This window comes from Pelophylax lessonae, assembly GCF_965119305.1.
Source record: "Pelophylax lessonae genome assembly, chromosome: 11".
In the NCBI taxonomy this organism is placed as follows: Eukaryota; Metazoa; Chordata; class Amphibia; order Anura; family Ranidae; genus Pelophylax; species Pelophylax lessonae.
In genome coordinates, this window is record NC_138778.1 from 234,731,809 (window position 1) to 234,747,590 (window position 15,782).

Sequence of the window (15,782 nt, forward strand, 5' to 3'; positions counted from 1 at the left end):
ATGTCTCTGTGGTTACATCACAAGCCACGCCCCCCACAGTTAGAATCACACCCCTAGGGATACATTTAACCCACTGATCACCAATAAAGTTAACCCCTTCCCTGCCAGTGTCATTTTTACAGTAACAGTGCATATGTATAGCACTGATTACTGTAGTAATGTCACTGGTACCCCCAAAAGTGTCAAAAATGTCAGTTAGGGGTCCGATCTGTCCGCCGCAATGTCGCAGTCCTGCAAAAAAAAAAAAAAATCGCAGATCGCCGCCATTACTAGTAAAAAAAAAACCAATAAAAATTACAAATCTTTCTCGTAGTTAGTAAACGCAATAACTTTTGCGCAAACCAATCAAAATACGCTTATTGAGATTTTTTTTAACAAAAATATGTAGCAGAAAACAAATTGGCCTAAAATGTTAAAAAATTTTGATTTTTACATTGTTTTGGGGGAATTTCATATAAAAAAATGTGAAAAATATTATTTTTTCAAAAATTGTCGCTCTTTTTTTGTTTATAGTGCAAAAGTAAAAATCGCACAGGTGATCAAATACCTCCAAAAGAAAGCTCTGTTTGTGGGAAAAAAAGGACGTCAATTTCATTTAGGTACAGCGTCGCGCAACCGCGCAATTGTCCGGTAAAGTCACGCAGTGCCAAATCGCAAAATAGGCCCTGGTCTTTAAGCAGCCAAATCCTCCGGGGCTTAAGTGGTTAACCACTTGCCGACCGCCGCACGACTATCTACGTGGGCGGTCAGCCCCTCACAGGCAAAGTGACGTAGGTCTACGTCGCTCGCCTGTGAGGGTTTAGGGAGCGAGCGCGCGCCGCCGGAGGCGCGCTCCCGCTCCCGCGTGGTCACGGACCCCCCCGCGCGCGTGACCGGCGGACCCGATCGCCGCCGGCCACTCTGCGATCGGCGGGGGAGAGGGAGATAGTCAGGCAGCTTGTGTAAACAAGCTGCCTGTCATTCTCCTCTCTGTATGAGAGCTGATCACATGGATCTACTATGTAGATCCATTGATCACTCTGCATACAGTTGAAGCCACAGCCAATCACAGTTAGAATCACGCCCCTAGGGACACACACAGCCCCTCCCTCTCAAATAAAGTTAACCCCTTCACTACCAGTGCATTTTTACAGTAACAGTGCATATGTATAGCACTGATTACTGTAGAAATGTCACTGGTAACCCCAAAAGTGTCAAAAATGTCAGTCAAGGGTCCGATCTGTCCGCCGCAATGTCGCAGTACCGCAAAAAAAATCGCAGATCGCCGCCATTACGCGTTAAAAAAAAAAACAACAAAAATGACAAAAATCTTTCCCTTTGTTAGTAAACGCAATAACTTTTGCGCAAACCAATCAAAATACGCTTTTTGCGATTTTTTTTACCAAACATAGGTAGCATAAAACAAATTGGCCGAAAATATTAAAAAATTTTGATTTTTACATTTTTTTTTGGGGGAATTTCATATAAAAAAAAGGGAAAAATATTGCTATTTTTGCAAAATTGACGCTCTTTTTTTGTTTATAGCGCGTGATCAAAAAATCGCACAGGTGATCAAATACCACCAAAAGAAAGCTCTGTTTGTGGGAAAAAAAGGACGCCAAATTCGTTTCGGTACAGCGTCGCACGACCGCGCAATTGTCCGTTAAAGTCACGCAGTGCCGAATCGCAAAATGCCCTCTGGTCGTTTAGCAGCCAAATCCTCCGGGGCTTAAGTGGTTAAAGGTAGAGAAGAGTTGATGGGGACTGTGTAAAAGGGGGGTTAATGAGAGTGATAAAATAGGTCTGCTTGGCAGTGAGGAGGCCGGAAATGTATTTTTGGAAGGCAGATTCGTATTGGTTGAAGTCTTTCTGGGATTTAGTCTTACACCACAGGTGCTTAAGAGCATGGCTACATTTTCTGAGACTTCTGGTGTCATCTGTTTGCCGGGGTTGTAGGGGTCAGGCCTGATTCTTTGTGTAGTGAGAGGGGCAGTTTGTCCAGGTAGGATGATAGTGAGCTATTGTAGACAGAAGTAGATAGGTTGGGGCAGGACAGAGATGAGATTTTGTCATAGAGGAGATCTGTTGCAGAAAAAAGAAGAAAAGGGTTAAGATGGTGAAGGTGTCTACAGGTAACTGTCCGTTAGTTGGAAGGCAAGGTGGAGGAAAACAAAGAGAGAGTGAAGCTAATAAGGTGGTAATCAGGGAGAGGCAAAGGCAGTTGCCATCAGAGTGAGAAGAAGCATGTGTCCATTGTTTTAGGTCAAAAGAGGAGGTTAGGCTCAGAAGTAGCAGAAGTAGCAGGAGGGGTGTCAACATTAACAGAGATGTTGAAGTCACCGAGAATAATTGTGGGAATCTCAGAACAGAGAAGGTAGGGTAGCCAGGCAGAGAAGTCTTCAAGGAAGCCTGATACTGGTCCAGGAGGCCGATAGATCACATCAATTCTCAAAGAACCTGGAGAGAATAAAGGAATAGACAAATACAGTGAGCTTCAAATGAGGATTCCAACTCCGCCTCCCTTCCATCCACTAGACCTGGGAGAGAGTCCAGAGGCGGCCACCATGGGAGAGGGCAGCAGGAGAGGGACAGTCAGATTCATGAAGCCAGGTCTCAGTAATTGCAAGTAGGTTAAAGGAGTTTGTGATAAAAAGGTCCTGGACAGAGGTCTGTTACGGACAGAGAGGGCATTCCTAAGGGCACAGGAAAAGGGGAGGCTGGTTCTAGGAAGAAGAGGAATAGAAACCAGATTGTATGGATTGTGGCCGCTGTTAAAGGATAGGGGGTGCCGGTGTGTTGGTCAAAGGTAATTGATGGTGGGAAACATCTCCAGATGTTAGAAGAAGCAGAAGGGTGAGAGGTAATATGGCAGTATGACTTATATGGAGGGACATGTCCCATTGTCCTGTAGGTTTTAGTAGTATGTGGGTTCAGAATTAGCAGGAGTTGATGAGTGCAGACATGCAGAGGTCAGTACTCATGGGGAGACAGACAGTGCGTGTTACTAAAACATTTCATATTTGTCATATTGTCACGTGATTGCATTAAAATGTCTCTTGTTCTCTGTGTATTGCTTCCTTTGTGTGAAATACCCAATGTTCCTACCAGTCACTCTGTTTTCCTATTACAAACTGACCACACTAGACATGGAAGCAAATCCATCCCAACGCAGTCAGTTTTCTTCTTTGCATTCTACTTGAGAGCAAAGCCTGCATGTCCTCCATTGGTCATACTTGTGCTGACACGCCCTCTGCACAACATTTTACTTAAAAGATCAGTGTACTGCTGTTTCTCTGTCTCCTTCTGACACGCCTTCCCTGCAGTCTCCACCCCGCAGCTTTCTAAGCCCCTGAGGCTGGGCTCACATATGCTGTGGTTCCCAGAATGGGGTCCAGTGCGTCCCTGTTCACCGATTCAAGTGCGAATCAGGTTCGAATTTCTGTCGGGATTTGCACCTGAATCTGACTCAAAGACGCACAGGACCCAATAGGGAACGTGGCCGCCCCGGAGCTGTGTGTCCATTGAGAGCTGGCACACTCTCCTGTCATGTGAATTGGATGCAGGGATCCAATGTGGTATGTGTGAACCTGACCCTATGTAGCTGAGAACAGAGGTCATGTGATCACTTATATAGATCATTTTTTTATATATTTGCACAAATGTTTTGCCTGGTAGGTGTATAGTGTACAGCATGGGTTGTTTTATAAGTTCCGGGTTCACATACGCCTTAAGAGAACGGATTCTTACCTTCAGGAACTGAAGGTCGTCTTCCTCCTGCAGAAGAGATTGGACTTTGCTTCTCGTGGATTCAAACTCATTTTTCTTCTTGCTCAGGACGTTCTTGGTGAAGTTAAACTTGTTTTTCAGTTTATTCTCCTCCTCCTCAATCTTACCCATGGCCTTCATCCGCTCTTCTTCAATCAGGACCTTTATTTCCTCAAACTCCGCTTCCAACAACTCCTTCTTCATTCTGGCATTTTCCTGAATGTGAAAAAGTGGAAGTAAAAGTTAACTACAAGGGTTAAAAAAAGGCATGGAGCCATAGTTACATAGTGTCATAGTTACATAGTGCCATAGTTACATAGCGCCATAGTTACATAGTGCCATGGTTACATAGCACCATAGTTACATAGTGCCATAGTTACATAGCGCCATAGTTACATAGTGTCATAGTGCCATAGTTACACAGCGCCATAGTTACATAGTGCCATAGTTACATAGTGCCATGGTTACATAGCGCCATGGTTACATAGCGCCATGGTTACATAGCGCCATGGTTACATAGCGCCATAGTTACATAGTGCCATAGTTACATAGTGTCATAGCGCCATAGTTACATAGTGCCATAGTTACATAGCGCCATAGTTACATAGTGCCATGGTTACATAGCGCCATAGTTACATAGTGCCATAGTTACATAGTGTCATAGCGCCATAGTTACATAGCGCCATAGTTACATAGCGCCATAGTTACATAGTGCCATAGTTACATAGTGCCATGGTTACATAGTGCCATGGTTACATAGCGCCATGGTTACATAGCGCCATGGTTACATAGTGCCATAGTTACATAGCGCCATGGTTACATAGCGCCATAGTTACATAGTGCCATAGTGCCATGGTTACATAGTGCCATGGTTACATAGTGCCATGGTTACATAGTGCCATGGTTACATAGTGCCATAGTTACATAGTGCCATAGTTACATAGTGCCATGGTTACATAGTGCCATGGTTACATAGCGCCATAGTTACATAGTGCCACAGTTACATAGTGCCATGGTTACATAGTGCCATGGTTACATAGCGCCATAGTTACCTAGTTAGTCTGGTTGAAAAAAGACACAAGTCCATCGAGTTAAACCAATAGAGGTGGAAAAGAAAATCATAAATCCCATATACACAATTCTATACCCGCAGTTGATCCAGATGAAGGCGAAAAACCCAGCAAAGCATGATCCAATTTACTACAGCAGAGGAAAAGAGAGGCAATCTAATATTCCCTGGATCAGCTTGACCTATAAATGTTACTATCCAGTTAGAATCCAAACCTTTCTTAAAGCAATGTAGTGAGCTGGCCAGAACCACCTCTGGAGGGAGTCTATTCCACATTTTCACAGCTCTTACGGTGAAGAAACCTTTCCGTATTTGGAGATGAAATCTCTTTTCCTCTAGACATAAAGAGCGCCCCCTTGTCCTCTTTGTTGTGCTTAAAGTGAAAAACTCAACACCCTTTATAGATTTATACATGGAGATCATACCCCCCTTATGTATTTATACATGGAGATCGTATCCCCCCTTATGTATTTATACATGGAGATCGTATCCCCCCTTATGTATTTATACATGGTGATCATATCCCCCCTTATGTATTTATACATGGTGATCATATCCCCCCTTATGTATTTATACATGGAGATCATATCCCCCCTTATGTATTTATACATGGTGATCATATCCCCCCTTATGTATTTATACATGGAGATCATATCCCCCCTTATGTATTTATACATGGAGATCATATCCCTCCCTTATGTATTTATACATGGTGATCATATCCCCCCTTATGTATTTATACATGGTGATCATATACCCCCTTATATATTTATACATGGCGATCATATCCCCTTCTCCACCATTGTCTCCCCCAAATCCTTCTCCACCATTGTCTCCCCCAGACCCTTCTCCACCATTGTCTCCCCCAAATCCTTCTCCACCATTGTCTCCCCCAGATCTTTCTCCCCCATTGTCTCCCTCAGGTCCCTTTCCATCGTTGTCTCCCCCAGATCCTTCTCCACAATTGTCTTCCCCGGGTCCTTCTCCACCATTGTCTCCCCCAAATCCTTCTCCACCATTGTCTCCCCCAGATCTCTCTCCACCATTGTCTCCCTCAGGTCCCTTTCCATCGTTGTCTCCCCCAGATCCTTCTCCACAATTGTCTTCCCCAGATCCTTCTCCAACATTGACTCCCCCAGATCCTTCTCCACATTGTCTCCCCCGGATCCTTCTCCACCATTGTCTCCCCCCAGATCCTTCTCCACCATTGCCCCCCCCCCCCGTGCCTTCTCCATCATTGTCTCCCCCAGATCTATCTCCAACATTATCTCCCCCAGATCCTTTTCCACCATTGTCTCCTCCAGGGCCTTCTCCATCATTGTCTCCCCCAGATCTATCGCCACCATTGTTTCCCCTAGATTCTTCTCCACTATTGTCTCCCCCAGGGCCTTCATCATTGTCTCCCCCAGATCTATCTCCACCATTGTCTCCCCCAGATCCTTCTCCCTCATTGTCTCCCCCAGATCTATCTCCACCTTTGTCTCCCCCAGATCCTTCTCCAGGTTTGTCTCCCCCGGGTCCTTCTCCACCATTGTCTCCCACAGATCCTTCTCCACCATTGTCTCCCCCAGGGCCTCCTCCATCATTGTCTCCCCCAGGGCCTTCTCCATCATTGTCTCCCCCAGATTTATCTCCACCATTATCTCCCCCAGATCCTTCTCTACCATTGTCTCCCCCAGATCCTTCTCCACCATTGTCTCCCCCAGATCCTTCTCCACCATTGTCTCCACCAAATCCTTCTCCACCATTGTCTCCCCAGGTCCTTCACCATTGTCTCTCCCAGATCCTTCTCCACCATTGCCTCTCCCAGATCCTTCTCCACCATTATCTCCCCCAGATCCTTCTCTACCATTGTCTCCCCCAGATCCTTTGCTACCATTGTCTCCCCCAGATCCTTCTCCACCATTGTCTCTCCCAGATCCTTCTCCACCATTGTCTCCCCCAGATCCTTCTCCACCATTGTCTCCCCCAGATCCTTCTCCACCATTGTCTCTCCCAGATCCTTCTCCACCATTGTCTCTCCCAGATCCTTCTCCACCATTGTCTCCCCCAGATCCTTCTCCACCATTGTCTCCCCCAGATCCTTCTCCATCATTGTCTCTCCCAGATCCTTCTCCACCATTGTCTCTCCCAGATCCTTCTCCACCATTGTCTCCCCCAGATCCTTCTCCACCATTGTCTCTCCCAGATCCTTCTCCACTATTGTCTCTCCCAGATCCTTCTCCACCATTGTCTCTCCCAGATCCTTCTCCACCATTGTCTCTCCCAGATCCTTCTCCACCATTGTCTCTCCCAGATCCTTCTCCACCATTGTCTCTCCCAGATCCTTCTCCACCATTGTCTCTCCCAGATCCTTCTCCACCATTGTCTCTCCCAGATCCTTCTCCACTATTGTCTCTCCCAGATCCTTCTCCACCATTGTCTCTCCCAGATCCTTCTCCACCATTGTATCCCCCAGATCCTTCTCCACCAATGTCTCCCCCAGATCCTTCTCCACCATTGTCTCTCCCAGATCCTTCTCCACTATTGTCTCTCCCAGATCCTTCTCCACCATTGTCTCCCCCAGATCCTTCTCCACCATTGTATCCCCAGATCCTTCTCCAGCATTGTATCCCCCAGGTCCTTCACCATTGTCTCTCCCAGATCCTTCTCCACCATTGTCTCTCCCAGATCCTTCTCCACCATTGACTCCCCCAGATCCTTCTCCACCATTGTCTCCCCCAGATCCTTCTCCACCATTGTATCCCCCAGTTGTACTCCCCCTAGCATATACAGTATGATGCACATTCTTAGTCCCCAAGTGCAGAACTTTACATTTATCAACATTACACCTCATTTGCCACATAGTTGCCCAATGAAACATTGCATTGAGGTCAGCTTGTAAGTTGGAAACATCCTGTAAGGACGTTATTCCACTGCAAAGCTTGGTGTCATCTGCAAAGACTGAAATCCCAGACTCAATATTATTTACAAACCTATGAAAAAGCAAGGGTTCCAAAAGCAGCCTCCCTCCTCCTACCTACAGTATGCAGCATAACAGGTCTTTGGAAATACATTTTTTAATCTGTTGTGGTCATGTGATTGAGAAGCTCTGGCTCCCCTGGGTCAGGAAGCGCTCAACAACAGCTCTGAACTCCTGGAGCCATGACATCACCCACCCACTCCCAATGCCTATTCATTGTTGGCACTCCCCCTTCCCCCCCTCAAAAGAAGGTCAAATGCCCCAGGCAATGAGCTGTATTTAAGAAATATGCAGCTCCCTGTCAGCACAGGCCCTTATGGTGTTACCCTTGGGGAACTGACCCTGTAGAATAGATTTTGTTGTCCTGCAAAAAAGCAGCAAAGGATGAAGCTAGATGATTGGTGGCCATCTGCACAAATAACGGGTTCATTTGGAGTACTTTGCTTCCTTAAGTGCACTCTGACAGGAAGGTACAGGTATAACACCTATATGCGGTCCAAGGCCCAGGGTACTGTGGCCTCATGCTTGGTGCAGCTGTAGCCTTAGAGAAGAGATCTGTGCTAGGACTTAGAAGTATGTCTGGTGGGCACACTATCCTGAGGACTAAGTCCAAGAGGTGAAACATTGCAATCCATCGGATGGCTGGACACAAAGAAAGTTCTAAGTGCTCCTCAAATCCTCCAAAAGTCAACTCACCATTACTTTGCGCTGCTCATAATTGATGTCTTCGGCAGTGTTGGTGGCTTTTTCTATCTTCTGGTCCAAAGATCGCAGCAGATCTGTGTAAAAAAGCTGAAAAAGAACAATATTCAGTGGCAGTAATTCCAGCAAATATTCTACAAAATTGGTATTTCCCTGCTGGCCTGACGTACATTCGTTTTCTTACCTCTCCACATACAGCTCTCCTTTAGGGCGTGAGCTTGGCACCATATGTGACATACACTATATGATAGAAAGGGATAGTCTCACCTCTTTTCTCCTCAAGCCCTCTTCCAGGGTGTAGACCCAACCCAATACATAACATGTTACACACAAGGATGGTCTCACCTTCTTCCTCCTCCTGCCCTCCTCCAGGGCGAAGACCCGACCCAATACATAACATGTTACACACGGGGATGGTCTCACTTCCTTCTTCCTCCTGCCCTCCTCCAGGGTGTAGACCTGACCCAATACATAACATGTGGTTACACACGGGGATGGTCTCACCTCCTTCCTCCTCCTGCACTCCTCCAGGGTGTAGACTCAACCCAATACATAACATGTGGTTACACACAGGGATGGTCTCACCTCCTTCCTCCTCTTGCCCTCCTCCAGGGTGAAGACCCGACCCAATATAACATGTAACAATGTTACACACAGGGATGGTCTGACCTCCTTCCTCCTCCTGCCCTCCTCCAGGGTGTAGACCCGACCCAATATATAACATGTAACAATGTTACACACGGGGATGGTCTCACCTTCTTCCTCCTCCTGCCCTCCTCCAGGGTGTAGACCCGACCCAATACATAACATGCGGTTACACACGGGGATGGTCTCACCTCCTTCCTCCTCCTGCCCTCCTCCAGGGTGAAGACCCGACCCAATATATAACATGTAACAATGCTACACACGGGGATGGTCTCACTTCCTTCCTCCTCCTGCCCTCCTCCAGGGTGTAGACCCGACCCAATATATAACATGTAACAATGTTACACACGGGGATGGTCTCACTTCCTTCCTCCTCCTGCCCTCCTCCAGGGTGTAGACCTGACCCAATACATAACATGTGGTTACACACAGGGATGGTCTCAACTCCTTCCTCCCCCTGCCCTCCTCCAGGATGTAGACCCGACCCAATACAAAGCTGGCTCCATATGCAACATCTAAATGTCTGAAGAGAACATAATAAAAAGCATCTCTCAGAACCGGGAAGGAGCTGTTTTTTTGACAAATCTAATAATAGGGACCAGAGAGGAGCCGTTATTCCACTCACAGAACATAATGATAAGAATGTTATCACATTATCACATGATCATCCGAAAATTAGAGCAAATGTTGGTAGATACAGATATTTACTGACCAGCAATCCCATGATTCAGAAAATGGGATTTTTGTCTTACCGTAAAATCCTTTTCTCCGAAGTTCATTGACTGGTGCAGTCTTCTGTTCTCAATATCAGTAGGGTTATACTGCCCCCTACAGGAGTAGGACACTAGGCAGAAAAAAAGTTATGGCTACGCCTATGGGCAATCCCAGGGGGTATACCCTCTCTCCCTGCCATAGGATGTCAGTTTTGTATCAAAGTAGTGTCAGAGAAAACAATACCAACCCAACTCAATAACAGAGGGGCGGGTACTGCGTCTGTCAATAAACTTCAGAGAAAAGGATTTTACGGTAAGACAAAAATCCCATTTTCTTTATCGGTCATTGACGGACTCAGTCTTCTGTTCTCAATAGCAGTAGGGATGTCCCAAAGAAGTGCCATAAACCATGACGGGTGGGAACAGCAGAAAATAATTCCCCAAGGCTGAACCATAGCCAACCAGGCAACCTAGGACTCAACAGAACAACAAGAGGAGACCCACCTGAAAAAACATTAAACACCCTCGAGTGAGACTAAAAACACACTTAAACGGTGGCCTGCAAAATTTTGCGGCCAAAGGAAGCATCTGCAGATGCCAGCACATCCACTTTACAAAACTTTGTGAAAGTATAAACAGACGACCAGGTAGCCGCCTTGCAAACCAGAACCACAGATGCCTGATGGCGAAAAGCCCAGTAAGCACTAAGCGCCCAAGTAGAGTGCACCTTAACAGGGAAAGGAGGAACCTGACCCTTAATTGAATAAGCCTGCACAACTGTCTGTCTGATCCATCTGGAAATAGTCACAGCAGACGCCCTTTCTTTGGTTCATCCATGAGAAAGAGTGAATCTGACTTTCGAAAAGACTTAGTAGTCGCCAAGTACACCCTGATTGCCCAAACCACATCCAAAGTATGCAATGCAAATTCCTTCGAATGTTTAGGCTTAGGACATAAGGAGGGTAACACAATGTCCTCATTTAAATGGAACCTGGAAACCACCTTCGGAAGAAAGGACGGATCCAGACGAAGTACCACTTTATCCCTGTGAACCACCAGATAGGGAGAACGACAGGACAACGCCGCCAGTTCCGACACCCTGCGCACAGGAGTGATAGCCACCAAGAAGGCCACCTTATGAGATAAAGTAAGCAGGGGAATCTCACGAATATTTTCAAAGGTAGGTTTCTGGAGAACTGACAGCACCAAATTAAGGTCCCAATGTAGCAACGGAGGTCGCACCGGAAGAGCCAAGTGTCGCACCCCTTGGCTAAAACTATGTACAAGGGAATGGGTGGCTAATGGCCTTTGGAAGAAAATTGCCATGGCCAAAACCTGACCCTTGATAGTACTCAAGGCCAAATTTTGATCAAAAATTGAAGGAAAAGGAAGGAAAGCCAAGATCCGAGTCACCGAGTAAGAGCGAGGGGGAACCTCACGAGACTCACACCACGCAATATACTACTTCCAAGTGCGATGATAGATCTTTCTAGAAGTTGCTTTGCTCATTTTAAAGCAGAGTGGAAATCACAGAAGCAGACAATCCCCTGTCCTTCAGCACCTGGCTTTTAACAGCCAAGCCGCCAAAGCCAGCGATCGTAAAGCAGGATGGAAGATTGGTCCTTTAGACAGCAGATCCTCTCTGAGAGGAAGTCTCCAAGGAACGCCTGCGACTAGCCTGAGCAGGTCGGCGTACCAAGCCCGGCGAGGCCATTCCGGAGTCACAAGGATGACCAGAATCCTTTCTGCCTCAATCCTGCAAAGAAGTTTCGGCAGCAATTTGAGCGGAGGAAAAGCATACATCAGCCGATACTGACCCCTCAGAGCCACCAGCGTTTCTGTGGCGTCTGCCAGAGGGTCCAAAAAGCGGGCCACAAACCTCTGCACTTTCCTGTTGCTCCGAGACGCCAACAGATCTACGTCTGGAGTGCCCCAATGAAGGCACAATTGCTGGAACACCTCCGGATGGAGAGACCATTCCCCTGGAGCCAAGGTCTGCTGACTGAGGTAATCCGCCTGCCAATTTTCCACTCCTGGAATGTGAACGCCAGAAAGAGCTGGAACAAAGCGTTCCACCCACCAAAGGATTCCTGCCACCTCCAAGGCCACAAGGACACTTCTGGTGCCCCCTTGGTGGTTGACATAAGCCACAGCCATGGCATTGTCCGATTGAATGCGCACTGGACAGCCCCCAAGGTGCTTCGTCCAGTGGATTAGGCAAAGCCTGATCGCTCTTAGCTCCAGATCATTGATTGGTAACCTGGATTTCTCCAGAGACCAGACCGCCTGAGCAGAAAGCTTGTCAAGAACACCTCCCCACCAGGACAGACTGGCATCCGTGGTGATCACTGTCCAATATATGGGGAAGAAGGATTTTCCTTGATTGAGCGTCGGAGACCGAAGCCACCATAAGAGGGACCCCCTGGTCACCAGGCTCAACTGGATCTGATTGTCCAGAGAACTTGGATCTTTGTTCCATTTGAGAAGAATTTCCTTCTGGCATATTCTCGTGTCAAATTGAGCATAAGGTTCCCGCCTCGAAGGACAACACTATCAGTCCCAGAACTCTCATACAAGTTCGAAGGGACAACCATTTTCTGGACAGCAACAGCTGAATCCCAGACTGGAGTTTTTGAAGTTACACCCTGGCTGAGGATGAGTCCAAAGTCAGGCCCAGATAGTCCAGCCTCATGAAAGGAACCAGGGACGACTTCTGGAGATTCACAATCCACCCGAACTCCTCCAGAGTTCACATGGTGATCTCTAAGTTTGTCACCGGCACCGTGGGAGACTCCGCACAGAGAAGCAGATCGTCCAGGTAACCCAGGACCGAAATCCCCCGCTGGCATAACAAAGCCAGGACCGGAGCCAACACCTTTGTGAAGACCCGAGGAGCAGAGGCGAGACCAAAGGGTAACGCCACAAACGGATAGTGATCCTCTCCCATGGCAAAATACAGAAACCGTTGATGTCTTGCACATATTGGGATGTGAAGGTAGACTATGGAGGCCAGGAAATCCCCCTGGTGTAGGGAGGCCCCCACCTTGCGAATGGATTCCATTTTGAATTTTTGAACTCCCACAAAGCCATTCAGTGCCTTCAGGTCCAGAATAGGACGCACCTTGCCCTCCTTCCTGGGGACCGTAAACAGGTTTGAGTAAAAGCCCTGAAAACGATCCAAGAACGGAAACCGTAACGGTTACTCCTTGTTGTACCAGGTCCTGTACCGCCCCAAAGAGAGCCTGTAAGCGATCTGAGGACATTGGAAGGGAAAAACCTTACCTGACTGACAGATCGAAACTCGATCTTGTAGCCGGACCGTATGACCTCGTGTAGCCTGACCGTATGACCTCGTGTAGCCGGACCGTATGACCTCGTGCATCCACTTGTCTTGTATCCGGGATAGCCACAGATCCGGAGACCGGCAAAGACGTCCCCCCAACCCCAGATACGGGTGAGGGCGCAGATTCAGGCTGAAGGGGCCTTATCTGCTGGTCTGGAGAAACCGGATTTCTGTTTTCCAGGTCATGGTCATTTGCAGCCACCGGAGGAGGCCTTGGAAGACTTTGATCCTTTATCACTCGTCTCTGAGGGAGGAAAAAACTTTTTATGTGCTGAAGGAGGGACCCCGTCTGTGATGAGGGTCCTAACCCTTGTTAGCCTGTGGGAGAAAGGTACTCTTACCCCCTGTAATACCTTTAATAATGTCAACAAGGGTAGCCCCAAACAGGCGATCACCCTGAAAGGGTAGATCAGTCAAGGCCTTCTTAGAAGTCTGATCCGAAGGCAACTATTTTAGCCAAAGTCTACACTGGGTGACCACTGCCGATTCTGTATGGATGGATTGGATTCGGTGTCTGTGTATGGATGGATTGGATTCGGTGTCTGTGTATGGATGGATTGGATTCGGTGTCTGTGTATGGATGGATTGGATTCGGTGTCTGTGTATGGATGGATTGGATTCGGTGTCTGTGTATGGATGGATTGGATTCGGTGTCTGTGTATGGATGGATTGGATTTGGTGTCTGTGTATGGATGGATTGCATGGCTTGTTACTGATATGTGGGGGACATTTCATGTCATAGAAATAGATTTACCGAGAAAAATGGTGCCGGGTTGAATGATTATTTTACCCGCCGTATATTTATATCATTATATATTTATACACTTCACTCACCAATCCTCGGACATATTGGATTGGGTTGGTTTGGGTTGGATTGGGTTGGTTTGGGTTGGATTGGGTTGGATTGGGTTGGATTGGGTTGGATTGGGTTGGATTGGGTTGGATTGGGTTGGTTTGGGTTGGATTGGGTTGGTTTGGGTTGGATTAGGTTGTTATTGGGTTGGATTGGGTTGTTCTATTGACATGTACAATATGATCGTCTCGCCTCTATTTGCCCCCCAGTGGGGTGTATAACTCACACCATACGTGACATAATGGGGGGAGATTTACTAAAACTGGAGCACTCAGAACCTGGTGCAGCTGTGCGTGGGAGCCAATCAGCTTCTACCTTCACCTTGTTCAGTTAAGCTTTGATAATAAAACCTGGAAGCTGATTGGCTGATCCATTTCCTCTACTTGCCCCCCTCCAGGGTGTACACCTGGCACCATATAAGAGATATACAGGGATAGGCCCATATCTTCCCTCTACTTGCCCCCTCCGGGTTGTACACCTGGCACAGGTACACATAATATGGCACACAGGGATAGGCTCACCTCCTTCCTCTTCTTGCCCCCCTCCAGGGTATATACCTGGCACAGATACACATAATATGGCACACAGACAGGGATAGGCCCATATCTTCCCTCTATTTGCCCCCTCCAGGATGTACACCTGGCACAGATACACATAATATGGCACACAGACAGGGATAGGCTTACCTCCTTCCTCTTCTTGCCCTCCTCCAGGGTATACGTCTGGCACTTTTTGTGGTTGAGGGCACAATAGCAGCAGATGCACTTCCCGTGGTCCCAGCAGTAGTGGTCCATGAGCTTATTGTGCTCCGGGCATTTCCTCTGCTGCAGGTCCCCTAGGGGCTGGCTGAGCTGGTGGTCACTGAAGGCCGGGCTGTCCAGGTGGGGCAGAAGATGGTCCTGGCAGAAGGAAGCCATGCAGGTGAGGCAGGTTTTAGCAGCGGGGTTCCTCATACAGCTGTCACACAGCACGGTGCCCTCCCTGACCCTCTCCTCCTCCTCCTCCTCTTCGGGCTCCTCATCAGTTTTCACCTCCTGCTGTTCGGGGTCAGCGGTGCCCTCGTCCCCCTGGGCATTCTGGGCCATGCTCACCAGGTTACTCAGCAGGGTGTTCTTCCTCAGCTCAGGCTTGCTGGTGAAGGCGTAGCGGCACTGGGGACAGGTATAGGCAGAGTCCTTCCAGCAGAGTTCCAGGCACTGGGAGCAGAAGTTGTGACCGCAGGGTATGGTGACCGGGGTGGAGAAGAGACTCAGACAGATGGAACAGGTCAGCTCTTCTAGCATCTCATCCAGAGACTGAGCCATGGTGAGGGCAGAGATAGAGGCCGGGTGAGGGCAGAGATAGAGGCCGGGTGAGGGCAGAGATAGAGGCCGGGTGAGGGCAGAGATAGAGGCCGGGTTAGGGCAGAGATAGAGGGCGGGTGAGGGCAGAGATAGAGGCCGGGTGAGGGCAGAGATAGAGGCCGGGTGAGGGCAGAGATAGAGGCCGGGTGAGGGCAGAGATAGAGGCCGGGTGAGGGCAGAGATAGAGGCCGGGTGAGGGCAGAGATAGAGGCCGGGTGAGGGCAGAGATAGAGGCTGGTGATCTTCTCTAGAGCTCGGTGTCCTCTGCACTCCACCAGAGAATTTCTATATATATACTCTGCTTAGCAGTTTCGTTTCCTTGTCAGAGGCGGAGCCACTCTGCAAACCGATAGAGGGAGGGGGAGAGCAACATTCTCAATGGAGGAACCATGACACCGACCAGAGCAC

At 48.0% G+C, this 15,782-nt stretch overlaps 1 protein-coding gene across 1 annotated transcript in view; it reads right to left on the bottom strand.

Annotated features, from left to right (window-relative positions):
* Positions 1-15,353, bottom strand: part of LOC309567509 (uncharacterized protein) — a 69,110-nt gene extending 53,757 nt beyond the window's left edge. The window contains exons 1-3 of the mRNA XM_082272893.1: positions 14,718-15,353; positions 8,472-8,567; positions 3,727-3,960 (exon numbers count right to left, since the gene is read on the bottom strand). Coding sequence (XP_082129019.1) covers positions 3,727-3,960; positions 8,472-8,567; positions 14,718-15,335 — 948 coding nt within the window. The 5' untranslated portion in view covers positions 15,336-15,353. The remainder of the gene's footprint in view (positions 1-3,726; positions 3,961-8,471; positions 8,568-14,717) is intronic.
* Between the last annotated feature and the right edge of the window lie 429 nt (positions 15,354-15,782).